At 39.6% G+C, this 26,923-nt stretch overlaps 1 protein-coding gene across 1 annotated transcript in view; it reads left to right on the forward strand.

Annotated features, from left to right (window-relative positions):
* NEK11 (NIMA related kinase 11) overlaps nucleotides 1-26,923 on the forward strand; it is a 91,806-nt gene that overhangs the window by 2,464 nt on the left and 62,419 nt on the right. The window contains exons 2-3 of the mRNA XM_053466332.1: nucleotides 1,036-1,267; nucleotides 26,444-26,609. Coding sequence (XP_053322307.1) covers nucleotides 1,101-1,267; nucleotides 26,444-26,609 — 333 coding nt within the window. The 5' untranslated portion in view covers nucleotides 1,036-1,100. The remainder of the gene's footprint in view (nucleotides 1-1,035; nucleotides 1,268-26,443; nucleotides 26,610-26,923) is intronic.

Below are 26,923 nucleotides of genomic sequence, written 5' to 3' on the forward strand. Positions count from 1 at the left end.
TTAGTGTCACTTCATTAAGTATATTATTTTCTGTATCTGCCTCCTGCAATGCCCCATGGCTTCATCCTCATTCAATTATACATTTCAGTGATGTGTCGGTGCAGATTTGATGTCTTGTTAACATCTGAAAACACCCAGGGAAAATGTAACGTATATCTCAAGTGATTCACAGTGCTTTGACAGCTGAAAATAACTGGTTTCTTTGCTGTACAGGAAAAAAAGGTTCTTATTAATGCTAATAGTATACTATTAGACTGCGGGTGTGTAAATCTAAACACAAAGAGAGGTGGTTATTAAATAGGACATGTAAGCATTAACTGTGCGGTTCAGAAAAACCTCCATCAAGAGTAATCACTAGCAATAAAATGATAAAATAAGTTAAATACATTAAGTTGGCCACTTCATTTTCATGGAGCTTAAAATGTATATGTCTTTGTAAAAATGGCAAGGTGATTCTGAGTAGAGATCACAGTTTATTCAATGTATTGTGATATGTGCTTAGCTAGAAAACGTGTAGGTATTATCTTACATAAAAGACGTAATCTCTACGTAAAAGTGTGGCCACAAAAAAGAAAACCCTCCTGCCATTTGTAGGCTACTCATCACAGGCTCCAAACGTTTTAATAATACATTTCCCAGTGATTTTGCTAGCATAATGTATGTGCAATATGTCATACTTACATGTAAATGACCTTGTCATCAATACATTTGTGGATAACAGGTCCACCTTAACCAGTAAGTGGAAGAGAAGACAACTCAAAGCATAAGCAAGAGTATAGGGAGCCAACCTGTATGCCACTGTCCACATTATATTATTAGCATTAATATAAATGTTTGTATTAGTAAATAACACAGTGCAGTTTATTGTTGGTTTCTATGTACTGGTAAGGAGCATCTAAGTGTCATGGTAACTTGGTAAAAACCTTTTATTGAGCCTTGCCGCATGTTATAAGGGCCCTCTTTTCACACACAAAACCCAGGTCAACACTTTCACATTTACTTTGTCATCTCAGTTGTATCATTTGCTTTTTTAAGGTCCCAGAAGTGTGAAATGAATAACATGACCAGCGTCTTTGCTACTAACTGATGACGTTGTGACAATGCCAATTTTTGAGGAATGCGAAAAGCAATTAAATGGCCGAGTTCTCCCAGGATGCACAGAAACCTTGATCGCAAAGAGGTATTTTGTGCAACAAAGGCTTGGCAGGGGAAGCTTTGGAACAGTGTACCTGGTATTAGACAAGAAGGCAAAAGATGAAGAAAAGTTGTAAGTAAACATATTTTTGTTAATCTTATGCAGATCTTTAGATAAGTACCCATTTCAGGGTGTCAAAGTATAATTTCCAAAGAGATCCATTTATATCTCCCAAGATCAGCTATAGGCACAATAAAATAATGTTCAATCACAGTAAACTGATGGGAATGTTAATTTCTAATGCTTAAAAAGTATTTAGCCGTATTTAGCAGTACCACCACTTAGGATTCACTCATAAAACCAGCGGAGAGTATTACTTGGTCAACTTGATTCTCCTTCGCAAGGCAGGCTTGTAAGTGGTTGCATTATAATATTTTGATCTATATATATCACGTAATTGGACAATATGTGGGAATTAGTTCATCGCTAGCCTCATTAAATATCTACTGTATCTTTTGAGAAATAGAAATGTCCTTTATTTAAACCTCATCAACCCACACTCCAGATCCCATCTTATTTTAAATGAATAAACCTCTTGAAGTTGAATCAAGAAGTAGATGAAACATCTTTGTTTAGGAAATGGGGGAGAAACTTGGGGAAATCCTTTCCTGATCTGGGTCAATTTTTGTGTAGCAAGGTACCTCATAAAAAGTTTTACATCATTGGTGCAGGGTATCCTGTCATATACACAAGTTTCAATATACACCTACGAGTCTCTGCTGGCGATGCAACAAAGTCGAGGGTATATGGTGGGAATATATGGTGGGAATGTGAAAATCAAATTTTAAACCTTTAGACCTTACACTTTACTCTCAAACATTTTTGTTCCATTTCAAATTACGGAAATTCATAAGACTTTCTTTAAAGTGCACATGTGGAAAAAATGTAATTGGCAGAATTTATTTGCCCCTTTTCATTAAACTGTGCCTTTGTGAAATGGCAGCAAAGTTCTGCATCTTGCAGCTCCTTTTGAAACAGTTTCAATTAAGCATAATGCATAGGAGACTGAGAACATGCAACACATTACGCCCTAAAGTAAGTAACTGCTGTAGGGTGACTTTTAGTTAAAATGCACACATAAAACATTTTCATCCAAAGGGACAGTTCCATAACTTAACACTTGAGGTCAGCATCTTACCACGTTGCTTACAGTTGTGCCTTCAACAAATCTTGCTTTTAACTTCGTATTTCTAATTAAACCAGACTATAGAATCCTTTTGTCACTCTTAGGTATTTGGTTTCAATATATGTTTACATTAGATTTAAGCAGAATGGTCCATTCCTAGCACATTGCTTTTTAAGTATTAAGATCCAATTCCACACTTGCTTTTTCTTGATTTCCCAGCGTTCATCCATGTCCCATATATAGAGCCACAGTATGCTTATGGTGAGCAAAAAGTGACAAAACACCTCTGGTCTACAGCAAGCAAAAATAAACAAAATAAACTATGTATAGGAAGTGGGACACCGTTCCCAGAACTTGTATGAGTTTAAGGAAGAGGCACAGTTAAATAACTAGTAGAAAGACTTCAGTAGATTCTCTGGTCACATCTTCCTTATTAACACAGATCCTTGAAAATTAATCTAGTTCCTCCACATATGTAGTTGGCAGCAGCACCACCACTCTTCAAGCAGAAATGATACTGCTGTAGATGATTGAGTCTTGCAAGTAAAAATAGTACTGTGATGTATTGAATTTGATGGCCGATAAGAACCAGCATTCAGCCCATCTAGTCTGCCCATTCTTCCTGATAAAATAGGCAAACCTAATTGGGTCTTTGGTCTTGTGTTATATTCAGGATGCTTATCCTATGTATGTTTCAAATTCACTTCTTAGCTGCCTGCATGTTTTTGAGATATTTAATCTCCCGTGTTAGTGTGAGAAGCCATTCATGTCACTGCATCTCAAATATCTTCACACGAGAAATGATCTGACAGTTCTGAGCTATTCTGAGCAGTCAGCTTTACTCTACCTCCCCACCAGTAATTATTCTAATTTTATCTTTTTTTTAAAGATGTACAGAGAACATCTAGTATTTGTGGCACATGATGAAAACAGCCTTAGCCCATGACATCATAATGTCATACCGAATACATAAGTTTACAGAGTTCATCTGGGTCAAGTAAACAAGTGTTTTTTTTCTTCATAAACTTCAATGATTTATTATTTCCAATATGCTTTCAGTTGGCACTTCTCTCAAGTCAAAGTGTTAAAAGCTCACCCAGAACAGTTACAGTTAGGAGACTAAAATGTCTTGAGAAGATAATTCCAAACTCATCGGACCAGAGGGAACCATTTATTTGCAGTCACTTCATCCACTTTAACTGTACACTTTATGCTTGTTTTAATCTATGATGTCATTTCTCATCACAAGGGATTGACTTTGTGAAGTCAATATTGACCATGTTTTTTTCCTGTATCTAAAACGAAATAAAGAAAATATCTTGTTGAGCCAAACGCTAGAGATTTTATGTGAATTTCATCTAATTGCTTTTACTGGGTTTGACATGCATTTGATAAAATAATATCACATTATGTGGAAACACGGGTCTGATTTTATAATTGATATAGATCAGAGTTGTAGAACAGACACTACCTGCGTTCAAAGCTTTTTTTGAACTCTCTAATCACAAGCGATTCTGTAAGCCAGCCTGAGAGTTTTGGATCACAAAAAGTAGCAGAAAACAATTTGATTACGATAAAAGGCTTACCCCACTTTGACTAAATGTCAGGTTAGATGTGAGTCTCTTTGAATGTGACAAAATGTCTCTACATTTTTCCTTCTCATCGCTTATTGACTAGGTGACTGAATTACTGGCATACAGCGTGTTTAATTGCAGTTGGTTTTACTTTAAGTATTTATTAGAAATGATAATAAATGAAATGATTACGTTATTCTAACTAAATTGATTTCTGACTTATAGACAAAGCAAACATGGCCGCCCGATGGCCTCCATACGCCCACAATCCTTCCTACAGTATCAAAGGATACAATGGTTGTCGTGGTTGCAATGACACGCATTGCATTCCATTAGAGAACACGGGGTTGTGGGTCAATGTATATTTTATACTTACATTTGCTGTGTGATTTCACTAGCATCTTTTTATGGGCAGTGAAATTGTTACTGACATGGAAAGAAATATATATTTATATAAAATATGAAAGCAGATACTTTTCTTGCACCCAAATATAAAATTAATATAGTCTTATTGTTTTCTTGATAAAAGGAAGTTCTATGATATCCTCACACTGTCCAACAACAGATGAAAGCATGGTTTAGGACAGGGTGTGCAGGAGCATCCCATTGCTTCGTCACATATTCTAAATGACTGCTATGCCAACGTTAAGAACAGTCACGTCAAAAATATGTCTGTATTTGAATTTTTCCATGTTAAGCACTCTGAAGAACCACTTGGGCCCGTCCCTGATGGCATGTTAGCCTGTTGAGGAAGCTAGTGTGGCATCAGGAAGAATCCATTGTCTATGTTTGGCCAGTCAGGAAATGGCCAATTGCTGCTGGCAAAGTTAACAAATGGAGTTACTTCCCTTAATTTTTTTTTTTATGCAGCAGTAATGCAAACATTTGCCTTAATAATACATAAAAGAAGGGTCACCCTATTAAGTCAATTTAAAAAATGTATTTCTTGGCCTCATGGCATCCTCATCATCACAAGTTTAAAAATAAGTTTAAGCAAGCCTAAGCAAGCATTGTAGGTGGCATCTCTTGATTGGGTCATGCCAGTGTGGAAGAGGTAAATGGTCACGTAAACAAGACTAGGGATCCAATAGAATCGTGGTATTGGTAGCTCTTGTCAGTGTTAACTAGGGTGACCACATCAGCCATTTGTTCCAGGAGACATATCCATTTCACAAATTGCTGGTCATCATGTGTAAAGTGCTGCCAGGATGTGAGATGAATAATTTCACTGAAAGGAAATCAGTTAGACATCGGACACGTGTTTGTCAACAACATGGGAAATATATGTATATGGAAAAAATGGCCAGTGTGGCCAACCTAGTGTTGACTAGGCAGCTAATTTTTAATAAAAGCCAGTTGACAAATTCAACTTCCTGTCACAGTGGGTCATTGGATTGTACACGCCATCTGGAAATGCAGTTTTACAATATGCCTTCATGACATACAGTATCAAGATATCATAACAGTCGCATTACCAACTGCTTTGAAAACACCACTGGTATTGAACAACACTGACCGCATGAAGGAGTTACAGCGAGTATGTCAGTTTTCCCAAATCTTATATTTTACAGCTTGATACATTAAGGGTGTTTATAGATTAAAATAACTAAAATGTACAATTTAGCTTACGTTGGAGCTCTTCAGGTTTGACTCGAATGTCTGCAGATGAAGCTCTGATTCCGGTAGTCTCTGGATCACTTTCTTCTTTCATCAGGCAGTGAAGCGCTGTGCATCCACCTTTACTTTGCCCACTTTCCTCTGCTTCTCATGCAGTTTCTTCCCACTAAACGCTGTTGGGCCTAGCTTTACACCCCTACACCAAGCTGTTCCCCCAGAAGAAGTTTCTTTATTTTCAATCAGAAGCCCTCCTTATGTGTATTGGAGCATATCCTGTTCACTAGATCTCCATGATTATTTCTCCCTATTAATGTATTTCTATATTGTGTTCTTGTATTCCTGAATGATTGGTACAGGTAGGAGAGGACAGAATGGACAAAACCTTGGGACAGAGAATAATTAGACATTTCCGTTATGTCACCTTCTGCCACCGCTCTCAGCCTCAGTGAGTTCAATTTTGAAATTCACTATTTCACTGAATTACGCTCACCAAAAAATTCCAAATTATTGGTAGTTTTAATAAATAATTTTAGTTATGCTAACATCAGTGACATTTCCACTTTAAGGAAGAAGATAATAGCTTTTCTCATAATAGGTTCCACCTGGATTATTTAATAGGAAGCAATGGAATATTCAGATCTGAATGCTGTTTTGATGCCTCCTGTTTCCCATTCAAAGGAAGATGAGATGCAATCATTTATTGATGGTAAATTTTAAAGGCATTTGAACAGAAAGGTAAATTGTGGCAAAGATCCTAATATTTTGTTAACACAATTGGACAGGCAACAGAAGTACACAGTGGGGATTTCTGCTTGATAAATATTCAAATAGTATTAATGTGTCTCTCAGTGGAAGCCACATGTGGAGCAGCATTAAAACTCTTGCACTTTTGCCGCATGTGGTAATTGTGGGGTGTCAGCTTTGCTGCTGTCCCCGACTTAGACTTGTGCTATGAATCCTTGGAAACTGTGCTCTAATGTGAATTATTTATCATATCATTTTCAATTATTTATCTTTCCTTATTGCAACTGAAAACAAGCCTAAAAGGCGCTGATTTAGATTTTTATGAATATCCAGCGTATTATCAGCCGACTGCTGGGGCATTAAGGTCCTTGCATTTTGCTCGCAGCCTTTGCTTCTGAAGGTCTTCCAGAATAGAACATTTCTTTGAAATGGAATTAATTTCTATAATAACACATAATTCATTGCTGATGGTACTGCTGGGGAGGCCTTGATGAGAATTGGTTTAAACAATGGCAACATGTTTAGGAGCAAAATTAGCAATATACGTTTATGAAGAGTAATATTATTATGGAGGTCAAATAAGAACACTCTCAGAATCTCTATTGCCGTCTTGTGAAAATATATTTTATGCTCACTTAAAAGAATTGTCAGATGTAAACTGCTATTTCTATTTCAAGAAGGTGTTAAGCAAATTGCATACTCCAAGGTACAGTTTGCTGCCACTGGCAACCCTACTAAAGAAGGATGCATAGCAAAGTAATCTTTGCACTTGATCTGACTGGTGGTAAGAATACCATTAGAGTGCATATGAAGACTGGAGTGTCCCTTTAATAGGTTAGTGAAGATTAATGGTGACCTCTAGGAAATGGAGATTTGAGCTGGGAAATATACCAGGGGTCATGTAGGACCAACCTGTGAGGTCCAAGCTTGTTCATATTATTTTTGTCACTGTTCCATTTAACTTTGAGTTCTATAAATTAGGGCCATACCTGGGAACTCTCCGGGTTTGGAGAGAACTACGTGAGAAATGCTGCTTCTCCGGGTTCTCTGGGTCAACACCTGAATCCTCCGGGTCGTGGGATCAGGGTCCTGGCATGCCCCACTGATGTTAGTGGGCAGTCTTGGCTGTGTCCCGCGAGGGTAGACTTGGTAGCGTACCTAAAGGGGGGTGGTCCGCCCCGGGTCCCACTCTTCAGGGGGGTTGCCACAACGACCACCTAATACGGACCCGGAGCTTACAAGCGTGGCACCCGTACACTGAGTGAGAAAACTCTTTTTCTTGAAATCTGCAAGAGAGGTAAGTGGGTGCAGGAGAGTGAATCGGTGAATGAATTAATAAATGAACAGCAGGCTTTTTAGAGGGTTAGAGGTGGCACGGGCAGGCTGCATCAGGGGAAGCAGTCTCAGGGGCAGCAGTGGCATGGGAAGCCTTTTTAGGGGCAGAGCCCTACCACAGCACATCTGGTTTTGCTCCACTACCATCAATGCCTGTCTCAGTATATACAAAAAGAAAGGTTGGAATGCAGCACTCAGCAGTGAAATGGTGCATGAGCCAGGGTACCACCAAGTCCCTCAATAAATCCAAAATAAAGAAGCAGAGGCTCAGCACTCAAATAATAAGGTGAGTTTATTTCACACAGGCAACGTTTGGACGCACAGGTCTCAGTATATAGTGATGGGAGTTATGCTGTTCAGTAAATGTTATTTAATTAATGTTATTTATTTATAAGTTAATATTTTTTTTTTCAGATTTATAGTTCTTTCCAGTTGACACACAGTTTACAAATTTGTGAAATAAATATTCTTCCGGGTAGCCGTAGCCCACAAGTTCCCGGGTATGGTTATGGCACATTTTCCCCTTATAGGGTTAGGCCCATTTTTGCTCGATAGCTTGATTTTCACTGAGGAGAGTTGACAGGAGACTTTGCAGAAGAGTTGTGTTTCAGCTCCTTGACTTCACTATTACGGCATGAAGGATCAACCCCAGTGAGTTTTTGTTGTTGGAAGAAGCTGGCTGGCCCTGTATAATATAATCAGCGAGATTTCTTCAGTCTCATCGCTCACTGAACTATGCATTCTACAGGAAGAGCTCAGTTCTACAGACACCCCTGACAACTCTCCTTTTAGTGCATAACCCCACAGTTTCATACACTGTTCTGTAGACCGCCTAAGGCAGATGTAGCTAAACAGTTCAGTTCTAATAGATTCTTTACATAAACATATTGAAAAAATTATCTATTAAATATATCTATTAATATCTATTAGAATAAAATGACATTCCTGTTATTAATGTACATTTTTTTAAGTTTATTCATCACCTATCAATAGCAATACTTTGGTTAAAACTAGGGTTGATGAACTTAGTCTTCTTCAACCTTATTCACTATGAACATTGAATAGCTGTTAGGGGACAGCATATATGATCATAATAATGCTTCATTGTAATTTCAAGACAGTATTCCTGTTCTCCGCATATTGACCACTAGATGGCGATATTGTGCCATGTACCGTGTAATTTAGCCCATCATTTTGTAGTATAGTCTATGAAATCAAGTAAAGATAAGTGTCTTAATTACCAGTTTATCTATCACACATTAAATCTTCACAGCTCCTTTTATTATATAGTCTGCATTTATGTACATTTAAAGACCATGATTGCATTTTTGGCACTTTGAAAAATAATACCTAATCATTAAAGGCAGCTTTACTTACATTATCTGAAAGTCTTCAGAGATAAAATGATGCATTCATTAAATCCGTTTCACTAAATTTCATCAGCATTAAGGAAGTGATCAGACTTTTTCATATTTGAGAATTCTGTCAAATTGATTGATTTAATAATTTCCATGAGCCATTTCCATAAGAATATTTGTTATCGCAATGTTATTTGGTAATTAAGCATTAGATTGATACATGGTGTCTATCAGCATTGAATGTGTTTGTTGGATTCAAACGAGAGTAAGGGGAGTAAGAGTTAAGCATATGGTAGGTATAATTCAATAGCTATTATGATAGACTGGCACCCTGTGTGACAATATATAATACATAATTTTTACCTACTTTACGATGTGCGTATTATATGCATTCACATAAAAATCATAACTTACACTTCAGTTTTATTACAAATCAGACTATAATCAAGATTGCAATTTTAAAACTAATCAAAATGCTCATTTTTTATTAGATTTGATAAATAGCACTTTATGGATCAGGGACCCATAGAGTTTATGATACCCAAATTGGCAAGAAAGCTGAAAGGTGTAATATATGTATATACAAAAATGTTCTTGTAATTTGTTTTAAATTTCCTTACTGTGAAATGAAATGGTAAAGATAACTATAATCCTATAGGAACCTACAAATGTTCCCCAGATCCTGACTGTTTTCAAAGCAGCACAGGATGGAAGTGGCTTTGGCTCAATAGTAGCTCTGCCCATAGCCATACGATTCGTCACACTCCATTTAATTTGACTGTGTTCTGCTCACCTCCTGCTGCGATATTAAATCATTACCCCTCTGTAAGTGGTGAATCTAGCAGAAGTGAACTTAGTTCTGGACCATGAATGGCCAAATGTATACAATAATGTATCACTGTAAGGATGTTGTGGATTAGAATCCATTTTCTAATATTTACAGTAATTTAAAATGATCAAATTGTTATACTTTTGCTAGGAGGGTGAAAAGAGGGTTGAGAAATAAAATTCCAAAGAAAACTGTAGATTTGATGTGACAAAATCTGACTATAAGAAATTCTTTGAATATTTAATCTGTAATGTTCTGACATTACAGCTGTTCTACAATTGGTATTGAACTCAGGGGGAAGGGTGTCACTTATATATGTTTCAAGTACAAGTTCCATGGAAGTTAGAAATATATGATTGCTATGAAAATATTTTTTTAATAACTCAACATATAGATATAGTTTTATTTATTTTTGTTTGCTTGATTAATATGCAAATCCATGCATTGAGCATGCAAACCCAGTATGGCAGGCATAGATCAAATGAGAAGACATTGAAACAGAGATCAACTGAGTAACACATGCAAACCCCACATTGCAGTTATAGATCAAATGAGACACATAGAGATTAACAGAATTACAGATTACATAAGTGTATGGCAATGGAATGGCCGTGTGTATGTATGTGCAAGTATATGGTGTTGGAGTAGCTGTGTGTGTATGTACAAGGTGTTCGATTATGTGCGTGTATGTATGTAGGTATGTGTACGCTGCCCCTGACCATCATCACACATTATAATTAAGTGATATAAGTCATATCCTCCAACCACCATATTCATATTTCCCACCATCATCATCATCATATTCCTCCCCACCATGATTTCAATCCCCTATCATTATCACCCACCATGCCCCTCCATCTCTATACCCAGCATTATTTCCTCTGAATCTGTTAGTCTGCCTGCAGATCTGCAGTGTGGTCTAGGTCTGCGCATCTGCCTGCTTAGCCCACGCTGTATCCGCGGTGTGGATCTAACTGGCAGATGCAATGTGGATGCAAGATCTATGCCTCAATTGGCACAGATCTCTTTTGTGGCTGCAGCCGCCATGCAAATGGCCAGTCTTGATGCGTCCTTACAAACACCTGGCCATAAACACACATTTACACTGCTCTTACACACACCTGCCCTTATACACACACATATACTTCCCTTACACATGTCTGTCCATATACACACATATACACTGCCCTTACACATTCTTGCCCACACACATATACACTGCCTGAATACACGTCTGCCAATACATACATATATACGCACACTGACACTTGCCCATACACACACAAACATAGCATCCCATACTTGCCTTTACAGCAGCCCTTTCTACCAATCAGCTTACCTCTTTCTCACTATCCACTATCCCATAGTGTTTTATTGTCAGTGTTTGGGTGTTAGTGTCTGGGTGTGTTAGTGTAAGTGTTTGGGTGTGTTGGGTGTTAATGTCTGGATGTTGGTGTGTGAGTGTCTGGGGATATGAGTGTCAGTGTCTAGGATGTGAGTGTCTAGTTGTATGGTAGTGTACGTGTATGTGCATGTGTGGAGGAGTGAGTGTCTGTGTATGTGGAGGGTGTCAGCGTCTAGTCGTGTGTGTGTCTGGGGGTGTGAATGTCACCATCTGGTTGTATGTAAGTGTGAGTGTCTAGGTGCGACCAGATTATTATTTACAACCAGTAGTACTTCTGTTACACTCTATGTATTCAATTATGCCTTTAGATAAAGGACTAAGGACACTGGCATTACTGCAGGGGTCTATTTTGAACTGGCACAGGGAGACAGGAGCGTGACCCCGTGACCCCGCGGTGAAACCGTGGCTGTTTGCACAGTATGTAAGAGCGGTAAGAGATATCGTAAGAGGGCGGGAGGTGTGACATATACGTGTTTGCATATACCGTATTTTCTCGAATATAAGACAAGGTTTTTTCAGAGTAAATGCTCTGACAAATAGAGGTCTGACAATAAGACTAAGATCCAGATCCCCTGCAGGGGACCCAGATCTTATTCTCTGGCAGCTGGTGGACGTCTGCATAATGCGCGCAGACAACCTCTGCTGCTAGCAGGCACACCGGCCGGGGCTTCTATGACGGAGCGCCTGTGTGACATGACCTTCCCGTGCTCAGTCATAGAAGCCCCAGCAAATGTGCCGGGTAGCAGCAGTGGTTGTCTATGCACATCGCACAGATGTTCACTGGCAGCCCCCACTAGACACCAGGGAGTCTGAAGCATGGGGCACAAGTCTGGGGATGCATTGGAAAGTCTAGGGGGGGCAGAGTGGCATATAGAGGAGTATAAAACAAGAAATGCATTTTTCCCAATCATATAAAAAAAAAATAGTTCACATGTGAATTAATATTTACTAATAAAACTTTTTTCCTATAGGGTAGTCTTTTATTCAGGCTTTTTCTTTTTTTTATAAATTAATATTCACATTTTGGGGGGTTGTCTTATAATCAGAGTCATCTTATAATCAAGCAAATACGGTATGTATGTATGGATGTGAGCATGGATGTGTACTTGTGTGTGCGTTTGAGCATGGATGTGTACTTGTGTGTGTGTTTGAGCATGGAGGTATATTGTGTGTGTGTTTGAGCATGGGTGTGTACTTGTGTGCGCGTTTGAGCATGGATGTGTACTTGTGTGTGTGTTTGAGCATGGATGTGTACTTGTGTGTGTGTTTGAGCATGGATGTGTAATTGTGTGTGAGCATGGATGTGTAATTGTGTGTATGAGCATGGATGTGTAAGTGGGGTGAGATGGAATGTGTCTTGATTTGTGTGTTTACGTATGTTGTATGTTGGAAGGGGGGGGCAAGGGGCAATATTGGGACAATGATGGCACAGACTTGAAGTTGTGTGTGAGTGCCTGTGTGTCAGTATAAGTATCTGTGTGTTAGAGTGAGTGTTTCTCTTCTCTCTTCTCTCATTTTCCTCTTTTTTCTCGTCTCTCTTCTGTTTCCTCTAATTCCTTTCTCTTTCTCTCATCTCCCTGTTTTTGCTTTTCCTTCTCCTCTTCTTTCTCTCTTCTGTCCTTTCCCTTTCATCTCCTCTCCTTTCTCTTTTTATCTCTTCTTTTCTTTTGTTTCCCGCTCTCCTCTCACACATCGTTAATTTTTTCTTTCCTCTTTCTCTCTAAATTATTTAACCATGCCCCTGGTCACACACTAGTCACACCCTTGACCACTGGATACAACCGTTCACTGATTGTAAAAGAAATAGCGTGGTTAAAGGCAGCAACCCTATAGCCCATACATATACGCTAACTATCCTTTACCCATGCACTTTTGCTTCCTGCCTTGCCATCAACTAAATGCCCCTCCACAACCATTACAGTTTCACCCTCCAGAGCCCCCGAGTCAACCCTGCACAGCCCCCAGGTCACTTCTCCGTAACCTCTTATTCCTACATTGGAGCAATCACACATTCACACTAACACACAGTCACTCACACACACATCCAGAAACTCACATTAACACATCCATACACTCACACTAACACACTCAGGTACTAATACACACACCCAGACACTTGCACTAACACACATGCACAGATACTCACACTAAAACACACACAGAGACACACACTGTAAGAAATCCATGTTTTCTTTGTTCTCTATACAAATTCACCTTAGCTAGGAATATGTGTTTCTGATGATGTGACATAACTGTTAGAGGGTCTTTTCTGGAATTCCATATGTATGTTACATGAATAGTCCAATAAGACTAGGAATATAAAAATTTTGCCCATATATGGTAAAAAGTATACTAACTGATATTAAAAAGGGGTATAAAAACCCACGTTTAAAAGGGTAAATTCTGTTTCACCTCCATCTTTTCAAGAACACAGAGCTACCAGCACCTAAGCTCTATCATCTTGTTAGTAGACTTGTGCATTCTGATTTGTTCGAATTCTAAAGAAATTGGCCAACTTTGTCAATTTGTATAAAAATGAGAAGAAGCCCCAACAAAACAAATGAAAATGAAGCAGAGAGCTCTGGATTTTTGTTTGCATTTCGTTGAGTTTTTTCAGTCTCACACACGCTCCCTCTCTCTTACATTCTGATACTTCTTAGTTTTAAAGAAGATAATGAAAAAATAAGAAGCTATGAATCCAAACTCGATCTTAAAACCTGCTTAACATTGGGTTGTGTTCTTTCAATTTAGTAGTGTGTTCATAGCTTTTTTATTTATTCACTGTGTTTTTTCTTTTAATGTGGCTAAGCATCACACAACAAGTCCCAGCTGACCGCTAGACTTCTTGATTGAAGAATAAACCAAAGTCAGCCAGTCTCAAAGATATTCTTAGGTTGTGGTAGCAAGTTAATGTGACAGCTAGGGCATTGTCTAATACATGCAAGACAGTATCAGAATGCTCCATAGGATTATATTCATGGGAACAGAAAAGAAAAAAATACACATCCGCTTCATCTGAAAAACTTGTTTTACCCAGTGGTGAGAGTTTTTCGGTCTATGACATATTTTCTGTGATGATGGAATAGAGTTTTGTAGTATTTTGACAAGTGTGAAAAGGCCGAGGTCATGGTTCACCATTCAGGGTCTTCAAAGCTATGAATGTATCTGACAGCTAGAGAATGAAGCCATGCTTCATTGAGTTATATACAAAGTATAGCGACCCCTTTATGTTGATGTGTTAGGAATCTAACAAAAGCCATATTATTTTATTAATTATTTCATAAGTTAAATCTCCTGATATATTTTGGTTTACCAAAAAAATGTAGTGTAATTACTTGCACTAGTTTACATATAGCAGTTTATTTATCCGCAAAGCCTTGTATAGAGTAAAGCTAAATTATTCAAAGAAAATCCAATATCTTATACAGTATCGTTTCATTTTACAAAGGAGTAAATGGAATAGGGTTAGAAATCCATGGTATCCATACTATAAAGATCAGGGGCAGGCTGACGCCGAGGGGCATTTTTTTATTTTCAGTTTCTTTTTGTTTTGTTTTTTTAAAAATGAGGGTGATTGGGAATTGGGAGGTTTAGAGGGTGGGTAGTTGTTAGGGGGGAAATAAATAATAAAACACCATATGCTATATTTCACCTCACTGTTTTTTTCCTGAAGCAAAATGTGTTTGCAGTTGCCTTGTTTCTTTAATGTGTTCTTATCTCCTAGTTTTAGCTTAGTATGGAGAATTGGTGGTGGGTCTGCTATTCAGAAATACATAATTTTGCTTCAAGCTCTGTGACTCTTGTTACAGATGCAGCCTCAGCAGACCATGTTTGTTACAAATACTGGTGCATACCCTTCCTTTATTGATCCCATAACTATTCTATGTATGAGATCTATCTATGAGATATTTCCAATTTTAGTGGAACAAAATAAATGTATTTTATTCGTATTGATTGATATTGGATTGGTATTTTCCACCTACACACGCTGTATACAATTTATTATGTTTTTAATTTTCTTCTCCTTTTTTACAATATATTTCATATTAAGGATGGGTGAAATATGATACCTCAAGAAAGCTTTTATCCTAAAAAAAACAGTAATTTGTATGGAAACATTAAATAATAAAGAGGAGATTCATCATTGAACAGTCAAATAGAAAATGGTCAAATCGTTTTAGAACTCCTTGGATGGCAAAGGATTTTAAAAAGTTTATTATACTAGTACATGCTTTAAATAATTGTCTATCATCGCTTACCTTAAGATCCAAAAACTGATTTATCTTATACATATTTGTATGTTTAATCCATATTTTCATTATTTATTTGAAAAAAAATGATATACCACATTCCATAATATGAAGCTAAACAGAACACATTTTATAAAAATGTCCTTTTCAAGCTCAAAGGCTCTTCAACTTGCCAAAAGCTCTCCAGTTCAACAATTCTCTTATCCTCAGGAGACAATAGTCTATTAAAAGAAGTGGTCTGAAACTAATAGTTCTAAGTTACTTACATAAAATATAGTACTCATGACATCCGAAGTAGCCTTCACCTTCACCCTAGGGACATCACATGGGTAGCTCTGTAATATGTCACATTTAATTGAAATAACATAGAATCAGGTAGTCATTTATCTTGGTATCAGTCATTTTCACGTGTCTCATGAGCTTCATAATTACCCCACCTGCTTCGAGGCTGACATAATGTTAAATTATGACTTGTCAATAGCATTTTATGAAAGATTTAGGAAATAGGACTGTGAGTTCAAAGAAGGGCAAATTGCAATCAATAAAGTTAATAAATATACTATAATAATTGATGTTTGACGAGGAGCAAACAGCCCAAGATGAGTATTTAATGTTTAGTTCCTACACATGGTGAAATAGTTGATTTACTATTTTTTGTTTTGTTTCTTGCATCATATTGGTATTTACACACACTGCAACACATAAACAGACATGGTAAGCTTGCAAGCAAGATCCTCTCTACCTGATCAATGGGTTTGTCTTTGTAATTTTCTCTTGTACAGCACCCTTAACCCCTTAAGGGCAGTCCCTAAACCCATTGAAAACAATGCATTTTGAGCCCGTACATGTACGGGCTTTGTCATTAAGGGGTTAAAAATGTTCTTCAGCAGGTATAAACTAAACATGGCTGTTTATATATTGAGTCATCAGTGAACTGCATGAAAACTGGATGAAAACTTTCTCCATAAGTTTCAAACCCATTTGGTTCTATGGTTTCTGTCACGGACTGGGTCCAAGCTGATGGCTGGAAGGACCCAGCGCGCCCGATGGTTGTTTGCAGGAGTCTCGATGCAGTAGCGGAGTCTGGGGCAGGGCCTGGTGCAGGGTGACCACACTCGCCCAGGCGTTGAGCACCTAGGATAGTGCAGCCAAACACCAGCGCCCTGATATGGCAGCAGATGGAGTCCAGAACACAACGAATCCTGCAGGCACCCTGGAGCAGGCATGAAGCATATCACATGAGTCACGTGCAGGATGCTGCAGAACGTAACACAATCCCCCTCCGAAAGAGCGGCCTCTGGACGCGAACAGAAACATCAACAGAAGGAAGCCCAGCTCTCTAACGGAAGACTGAAGACACAAGGCAACCCAGGAACCAGCATACGGAGTCTGAAAAACGTACGAGTCCTTCGATGACCAGCACTGCCGCTAGTAGACCAATCTCCTCCAAAAACAGGAATCAGAATGTCTGAACAGGATTGAGGAAGTAGTCTCTAGCTGACATTTAGGTCCAGACGAAGGCAAAGTAGATAAGCCACTTGACAAGGCAGACACGGCAGGTAACCCACTTGCTGGGCAGACATGACAGATAGCCCACTTGCTGGGCAGACATGACAGGTAGCCCACTTGCTGGGCAGACACGAAAGTTCAGGCATGGGTACGGGTTCAGGCACAGGTTCAGGCACAGGTTCAGGCACAGGCACAGGCACAGGCACGGGTTCAGGCACGGGTTCAGGCACAGGCACGGGTTCAGGCACAGGCACGGGTTCAGGCACAGGCACGGGTTCAGGTTCAGACAACAGGTTGCCCACTTGCAGGGCACACGGCAGGTTGCCCACTTGCAGGGTACTCTACCAGGGAAGCCCGGATGCAGGCACTCATCCTGGGAGTCCACAGTGGGGCGCTGGCCGCAACTCAGGAAACCCTCTTTCAGGGTACACGGCAGGTTGCCCACTTACAGGGTACTCAACTTAGGAGTCCACTTACTGGGGCGCTGGCCGCAACTCAGGAACAAGGCAGGTTCTGGAACAAGGCAGGTTCTGGAACAAGGCAGGTTTCTGGAACAAGGCAGGTTTCTGGAACAAGGCAGGTTTCTGGAACAAGGCAGGTTTCTGGAACAAGGAAAAGCCCTCTTGCAGGGCGGACGAGAACAGAGTACCACCGGGCCAGGCACAGGTACTGGTTCATGCAAGGGTACCGGCATAAGCTCAGGTAGTGGATCATGCATGCGTACCGGCTCAGGCACGGGTACAGGAACGGAGGCCCACTGGAAGGGCGGACGAGAACGGAGTACCACCGGGCCAGGCACATGTACTGGTTCATGCACGGGTACCGGCATAAGCTCAGGTAGTGGATCATGCATGCGTACCGGCTCAGGCACGGGTACGGGAACGGACACAGGCTCAGGTAGGAACAGGCATAGGCACAGGCAGGAACAGGCACAGGCTCAGGCAAGCGGGTACGGAGGCCCACTGGAAGGGCAGACGGGTACGGAGGCCCACTGGAAGGGCAGACGGGTACGGAGGCCCACTGGAAGGGCAGACGGGTACGGAGGCCCACTGGAAGGGCAGACTGATACGGAGGCCCACTGGAAGGGCTGACGGGTACGGAGGCCCACTGGAAGGGCAGACTGATACGGAGGCCCACTGGAAGGGCTGACGGGTACGGAGGCCCACTGGAAGGGCAGACTGATACGGAGGCCCACTGGAAGGGCTGACGGGTACGGAGGCCCACTGGAAGGGCTGACGGGTACGGAGGCCCACTGGAAGGGCTGACGGGTACGGAGGCCCACTGGAAGGGCTGACGCTGCAAACTCCACTCCGCGAACTCCTGGCCGTTTACCTGCGGCCATGTGTCACGGACTGGGTCCAAGCTGATGGCTGGAAGGACCCAGCGCGCCCGATGGTTGTTTGCAGGAGTCTCGATGCAGTAGCGGAGTCTGGGGCAGGGCCTGGTGCAGGGTGACCACACTCGCCCAGGCGTTGAGCACCTAGGATAGTGCAGCCAAACACCAGCGCCCTGATATGGCAGCAGATGGAGTCCAGAACACAACGAATCCTGCAGGCACCCTGGAGCAGGCATGAAGCATATCACATGAGTCACGTGCAGGATGCTGCAGAACGTAACAGTTTCTAATGCAATTGGCCACCAGAAAATGCGACAGATTAAATGAACTCGTCTTGTCTTCTGTATTCTTCTTGGGCATTTGGTGTCAAGCAGTATCCAGTCCATGGTTTTCTTGGTCCACCTATTGTCAGATGTTTGTTAGCATGTGACCTGCCCAGTAGATATCCATCTACTGTCAGATCTTTGTTAGTATGTGAACTGTCTATTTCCACTTTTGCCCTTGGTTCTTTCCCTGATGTTACATACATTGAATCCAGGTGCACATTTTTCTTTTTGTTCTCTTTTTGTTGTTTTGTTATATACTGTATATAGCTACACAGAAGGAAGGAGTGCCAGCTGAAACCAAGATATCTAAAATACTTCATCAACCATGTTTGGGCAGCCACATGCATCCTTCCTGATAACCTTTTGTATTTGATGAGGCGTCGTTTGTTGAACCAGCTGGGGTTCAGTCCATATAACACATACTGTATATATTTAGATTTTGTTTGTTGAATTATTCTAACTGGTGTCATTGCCACACTATGCACTTTTGTCATGAAATAGTCATAATCTAATCATATTGCAGGGATCTCTGACAGCCTCTCACTTACACAATAATTCAAAGCACAGTATGAAGCCGTTTTATTGTGAGAAAAGCAGGCATTACTAAGGTGGTTGTAGAAATCATAGTCTCTTAACGAGACAAGTCCCTGTCATATCACCGGCTTCATCTAAATCAGTAAGTGCAGATACGACACGCTAGCCTGCCACATCTACTTACTCTGAGGGCCCCAAGCCTGGAAAAGGACACGCATTAAGAGATATTTAACAAACAGCTTACAGGACCTGACAGCTCTGTGACATGATCTGTGTGAAACCAGGAACAATAAAACCTATGGCGTTTGTGAAGATGGGGAAATTGCTGTAGGTGTTACTAAGACGATTCACGCTGTTATTTCATCAAGCGGGTTTCTGGTTCTCATGCTCAGTAATTTATGGGTCATTTCTTTTTTTATTTCTTTTTTTTTTTATAATTTTGTTTCGTGTAAGTGGCCTAATTGCACATACAACTAAGAATATATTTTACACAATAGACAGGCATATCAAATACATATACATGACAGACAAGGTCATCTCTGGATCCATTAAGGGGAAGGAGGGAGGGAAGGCAGCTAGATGGCAGGAGGGAGGGGGTATAAGGAAGGCTTATAGAGAGGAGAACAAAACAACTCTCAATGCATCTACAAGATTTCATATACATTACATGTACTTCTTAGCAGTTTGTGCTATAGCGTTATCTGGTTCTGAATATTCCATATACACACACCAGCAGAAGAACTATATGGTCTGGTATAATTGACAACATATAGAGTAATTTGCCTTAGGGTTAACATATTTATACAATGACGAATTTCAAAGAGGGGTAACCGGTGAGCAATACTAACCCTGGAACTAGCCCTGGTACGGCCCATTGATTTGCTCACTGACCAAAGTATGTATATAATTAACCAAAAGCTTTTTAACCAAACTAAACTATGAAGTGGAGTATAGAATAAAAGAGGGCGATACTACAGGGTTGTGGAAATCTGTACAAAGATAATATTTATAAGAGCTGATTACACCAATCTATGTACTATGTGACAGGATACCAAATAGTCTATGCAAAAAAAAAGAAACATGAGTACAAAAAACATGCAAAAGCAGCAAAAGAACCAATTAAAATTGCTTGTTGTGTGGTTTGGCCCTCTACGAAGTGGTGGTCGTTCCATACCCAAGAGGGTATGGGGACTTGGGGAGTGGTGCTGCTAATTCCATCCTAGCGTATATATGGCTTACCATGTCTATGTACCCTGAGAGGTTTTCCATTTCCCAATACCTTGGGTTCTGTGAATTAAAGTCACCTCTGCAAGTGATTTCCTCTATGCATAATGTCTATTATGGGAACACTATGCTTTAGTAAAAGGAAGGGTAGGGGATTTTCTTAAGTAAAGAATATATTTTAAAAAAAACACACATTTAGCTATCTTACTGGCTTTCCTAAATTGTAGAGGTACCTGTAGTTGATGCTGTATTGTCTGTAGCTACAGTAGCAACCTGTGTAAGAAGAGGGAATTATCAAGCTCGGCAAACTGTGGAAGCAAATAGTTAAATTAAACAGAGGTAATAGCATACCAATTTGTATTCATTATGAAAAATGCTTACTCCAGAGTTGTATTGATTCATCTTAAGTCTGCGCTGTTAAATGTGCGGGTTACTTGCTGAAGGTGCATTTGTCGTAGTATAGGTTAGGTGACACAGATAAAAGAGGGCATAAGGTTGTCATTAAAAATAGATAGCAAGCAAAGCTACTTACAATTGGGATCAAGAAGGTAATTCCAATAGTCTCATGGGCTTTTTGTGCATATTGTCATCTGCCTAGTATCAATAATCATCAAAAGCATGTTGTTAATGTTCATTGTAAAGCATTAATAAGGGTTTTTTTTGCTGACATTTCTCAAGTTCTGGCTATATGCATTACAAGCGGTTTTGTGTAGCTAGGGGATCTTAATATGGAAAGCTAGGAGGGGATATATAACGATTTAACGAAGTTCAGGAGGGAAGTCTATTTCAGAGGAGGAGAAATGTTATAACAAGAGGTCATAATCTAAAACTATAGGGTCCGAGGTTTAGATGTAATGTAAGGAAGTTTTATTTTACTGAGAGGATGGTTGGTCAATGGAGCAACCTCACATCATAAGTGCTAGAGACTAAACAGTAAGGGAATGTAAAGATAGCTTGAGAGAGGCATAAAGCCATCCTAAATCTTAGACAAGACCAAGGACTGATTAAGACTTGAGTCTTTACATAAAGAAAAATGGAAAGACAAGATGGGCCAAACACTTCTTATGTTCCATCAAATTGAATGTTTCTATGGCTCTAGTCATGAGTAAGGATTAACACAGTATCATTACAAAGTGGCAAACACACACTACATAATTAAAGCCTCCATGGTCAAATGGCAAGCTTTATGACTGCAGTGCCATGCATTGATATATGCGCAAAACTACACTAGATGGACAAAAGTATTGGTGTACACCTCTTAATTCTTGAATTTCGGTGTTTCAATCAGACCTGTTGCCACAGGTGTATAAAATCAAGTGCTGTCTGCATTTACAAACATATGTGAAGAAAATGGGTCATTCTGAAGAACTCAGTGAATTCATACGTGGTACTGTGATAGGATGCCACCTTTGCAAAGCAGTTCATGAAATTTCCTCCTTGCTAGATAATTCAAGGTCAACTGTAAGGGAAATTGTTTAGAAACAGCAGCTCAGCCAAGAAGCGGAAGACCATGTAAAGAAACAGAGCGAGTCACCGAGACACAAAGTGTGTAAATGTCACTAACATTCTGCCCATTCCATAGATGAAAAGTTCCAAACTTCCACTGGAAAAACTTCCACAAAAACCGTGCAGCAGCTTTCTGAAATGGGTTTCCATGGCCCGAGCAGTTGCAGTCTGATGGGCGAGTTTGGGTTTGGTTGATGCCAGGAGAAGGTTACCTGCCTGAGTGCATTGTGACAACTGTAAAGTTATAGGGAAGAGGGATAATGGTGTGTAGCTGTTTTTCAGGGATTGGGCCCCTTACTTCCAGTAAAGGGGAATCTGAAAGCTTCAGTATACCAAGAGATTTTGGACAATGCTATGGGAACAATTTTGTGGGAACAGTTTGGGGAAGGCCCTTTTCTATTCCAGTATCACTGTACCTCAGTGTACAAAGCAATGTCGATAAAGACATGGTTGGATGAGGTTGGTGTGGAATAACGTGACTGGCCCGCACAGAGCCCAGATCTCAACCCTATTGAACACCTTTGGGATGAACTGGAACGGAGATTGTGACCCAGGCCTTCTCGTCCAACATCAGTGCCGGACCTCACGAATGCTTTACTGGATGAATGAGCCAAAAATGCAACAGAAACACTCCACACTCTTGTAGAAAGCCTTCCCATTAGATTGGAAGCTGTTATAGCTGCAAAGTGGGGACCAGCTACATATTAATGCCTATGTATTTAGAATGGGATGTCATAATGGTCAGGTGTCCCAATATTTTTGTCTATAAAGTGTATTTGTAAAGCAGCAGACATGTGTAGGTAAGGAAGCCCAAGGCCTTTTGGGTAAGGAATCTAAGAATCATGTGTATGTTTGCTGTAGACACCTACAAGGTTGATGCCAGAGGAGGCCCCTGCAGGCGACCAATAGACTCACTCACATGGCCCTTTAACTCTTTATCCCCTTTATACATAGACACCTTGAAGAGAATGTACACTGTACTAGACAGCCTTTAACCCCTTCGTTACAATAGCTGATTTTATGTACCCTTCATGACAATGGCTGTCATTATTTAATTATGTTGCTGGAAAGTCTGGTTTAACTCTGGCTCAATTTGACAGTAATCCCAGGTGTTGGTTAGCTCACATCTTTCCACCAGCTAGCTCTCCCATCTCTAATCTAAAGATAATTGAGTAGTTAAAATAAAAACAGCTAGCTCAGCTGTCTGGAACACCTACAGCCTGAAAAATCAATTTCAGAGGTATGACAGATACATTCTTTGCTTTTTTTTTGGAGAAATAACAGTTGTTTTGAAAATAATTCCTTTATAAAAGACTTAAATACTTATCTTTTATTTTCGTAGGATAACTCAACATGTTGAAAGTCTACGAATTCGATAAAGTTGAGATGGTTACTCTGGGTTTAAGACATGCAAGGGGAGCCGAAGTAAATACCTTAGTGTTCCTTTGTTGCATTCTTGTAGTTCTTTGTGTAGGCAGTGCTTTAGGAAAGCAGAACATTGTCCACTTGACAATGCAACGGTGAACGATTGTAAGAATAGAAGGCATTTATCGATTAGACATTTTTGTAATCTGTTCCAGGTGGGAGCAGTAAAAGCAAGTAAGACTCATGCTGTACACTGATAAAAAAGCACACTGCACCCCTTGGACATTTTCAGACATAGTCTGAAATATTAGATTCATCTCAGTTTCTATCTTGGAAAGATTCAGATACATTTATAATTATATTAAAGTATGATGCTTTACTTGTGAATAATCTGCATACTCAAAAATACATTGCCTTTCCTTCTTCAAATATTTTTTATTAAACATCGAAACACTGATGAGCACATAGGTGCAGGATGGATTAGTAGTAATTATATAGTCCTCTAAAGTGAGACACAAGACAAAAATGGAAACACTGCAGGAAGAAGTTAAATATACAATTAAGCAATGTCTTGAAAAAATGAGCAAGCTTGTTTTAAAATGGTAGCAGAGGCGTTATTAAACACTAATCTACAACCACCAGACAAGCCGTAGACTGTTTTTTCCCAAATAAATCTTGTAGTGCTACCGACACTGCAAGGTATTCTGGGTATGCATATAGTTTAACAACAATTACCTTTTTGCCTCTTTATCCACTTTATACATTGACACCTTGGAGCAAATGTACTTTGTACTAGACAGCCTTTAAACAAGGCAGAGGTGCAGAAGACAGAGACACACTCATGGACAGCTCTTTTGCCCTTAATAGGACTCATCAGCATGAGGTTGGAATCTGGCTTACTGCTTGAGGCTTGGAGCAATATGTGCTTGGGATGGGATTAAAGTAATTGAAAAGCATTATAAAACGCTAATCTATGACCAAGACAAGCCATAGACTTGTTTTTTGCACAGACATATTACTCCTGCACTATATAGCGAACAATATATCTGTGATGTGCGGCAAAAGGTTGTTGAGCTTTACCAAATGGCTATAAGAAATCAGGGCAATAATTAAGAAGTTCCAGTCAACTGAAAATGTTATGAATCAACCTGGACAAAAGGACGTGTGTCTATACTGTCTCAACACAATATGAAGAGGATGGTTCGAGTGGCCAAAAAATCTTCAAGGACTACAGCTGTAGAATTGCAGAAGTTAGTTGCATCTTGGGGTCAGAAAGTCTACAAAACTATAATCCGACTTCATCACAAGCTGTTGGGAAGGGTTTAAAAAAAAGGCTTCTATTCTCATCCAGAAATAAACTCAACCGCCTTAAGTTTGCTAAACACCACTGGAACTTCAAATAGGGTCGAGTTCTTTGGTCAGATGAAACCAAAATAGAGCTTTTTAGCAAAAAACAACAGATGTGGGTTTGGTGCACACAGAGAGTATAAATGTTTTGGGGCTGTTCTGCCAGAAGACCTGGACATTTTGTTAGGATACATGGCATCATGGACTCTTATCAAATATAAACAGATAATAAATGGACACCTGACTGTGTCTGCCAGATAGCGGAAAATAGTCCAAAACATACATCAAAATCAACACAAAATGGTTTACTAGCCATAAAATCAAGGTCCTACACTGGCCATCCCAGTCCCCTGACTTGAACCCTATGGAAAACCTGTGGGGTGAACTGAAGAGGAGAGTCCATCAGCTTCAACTTCCAAATTTGAAGGATCTGGAGAGATTATTTATGGAGGAATGGTCTCAGATCCCTTGCCAACCTCATCAGCCATTATAGGAGAAGACTCAGAGCTGTTATCTTGGCAAAGGGAGGTAGCTCAAAGTATTGACTAAAAGGGTGCCGTTAATTGTGCAACACATATATTTAACAATTTGTTTTATAAAAGGCCACAGTTCAATGCAACATACCACAGCATGTGTGATGTGACACATTTGGTTACGTGACATTAGCATGTCTATTTCATATATTTTTGGCTAGTTTTGCTATAAATATAAACTTTACCATTAATATTTTCTGACTTCTTTTGTGTATATGTAAATAATAGATCACAGCGTAACTATATATCAGGAGCACCTTTCTCTGGCTCAGTGCATCTGCATTTTGACCTTTATTCTATGCAGCTTTACTAAAGCAGCTATCCGACGTTTTCAACAGACCAGCTACTACTAAATATTAAAATTAAGATGTATCGCTCTTCACCTGGGAAGCTAAAGAATGCTCATTCTCCCAGGGTGTATTCCTCGACCAAAGCGCCTTTCTCTTCTTTCAGACCGAGAACAATTCATTGATGTTTCATCTCTGTGAATTATAAACCCAATTTATGTAGTTTAAAGACCATTTTATACCTAATGTCTATATTGTATATATTATTCATACTGCAGATAAAAGAAGCACAACAGGAATTACTTTACTAAGTGGTGCCGAGCTTAGTGCACTTATTGGACGATAAATAAATATGTCTAATTTGCTTTCCTTATCGACTCCAATTTTAAGGGTGTAGTGTTGGCTGCAGGACACTGGTCAGGAGAAATGCTCTCGTTATCATGATGCTTTTGTATTTAGGCTATACTTCTGGATTCTTCTTCAGCTCCTATTAAATATTTATCGACCATTGTTGTGATTGAAAAATCTTCTTCAGAGTATATGTTTGCTTATTAATAATAATTTATTATTAAATTAATAATTATTAATCAATATTTGATGTGTGTGCTGCTCTCACAGAGGAAAAGTGGAGACGGAGAGAAGGTCCAGTGCTGGTTACAGTCGGATCAAATCAATAATGTCAAATCATTTTCCATCTCTTAATATTCAGTGTTATCATTAGCCGACCAACTTGGTCTGTTTTGTAGGAAAGAAAACCCATTAAATTCAATTAGGTCCCACCTCGGGAGTCAGGCAGATATTTGAGGAATGGTGCATTCCTCGGCTAGTGTTCCATTGATGCCCAAACGTTAAAGAAGGTTTACAAATTTAGCAGATGAAAAGGTCCCAGAAAGTGTGTGTCGCAAATCTAAATGAAAAGATCAATGTGGCAAAGTGAACAGCATTCTTTAGACTTACTTGTACCTCTTTCTACATTTCCTTTTGCAAGCATTTTGCTAAAATGCATTTTTACTTTTATGTGTTTTATATTTTAATATTAACAGAAAGGTGCTGAAAGAAATACCTGTGGGGGAACTAAACCCTAATGAAACTGTTCAAGCTAACCAGGAGGCCCAGCTGTTGTCCAAGTTAGACCACCCTGCTATTGTCAAGTTTCATGCCAGCTTTCTGGAGAAGGAAAGTTTCTGCATAATCACTGAATACTGTGAGGTAAGGATGAGGAACTAGCCTTCTTCTCAACACTGCAAATGGGTAAAATGGGAAACTTTTATATGAGAGGTATGGTGAGGGACAGAGCCTCACCAAAGTTGTATGTGATTTTGTGACCTATTGACGACTTTTTATGTAAATAAAGTATTTAGAAGAATAACCTTTTGTATTTACAAAATTTCATTTCATATCATTATTTATAGGGCTGTAGGACACTGTCAGGGACTCATGTCCTCTAAATGTTCTGATGTAGGTATTAACTAGAGGTAGATCAGTCATTATTTTGTTCCTCAAGCCTCATAAGACTCATGTAC

The sequence above is a fragment of the Spea bombifrons genome, chromosome 5 (genome assembly GCF_027358695.1).
Source record: "Spea bombifrons isolate aSpeBom1 chromosome 5, aSpeBom1.2.pri, whole genome shotgun sequence".
NCBI classification, from domain to species: domain Eukaryota; kingdom Metazoa; phylum Chordata; class Amphibia; order Anura; family Pelobatidae; genus Spea; species Spea bombifrons.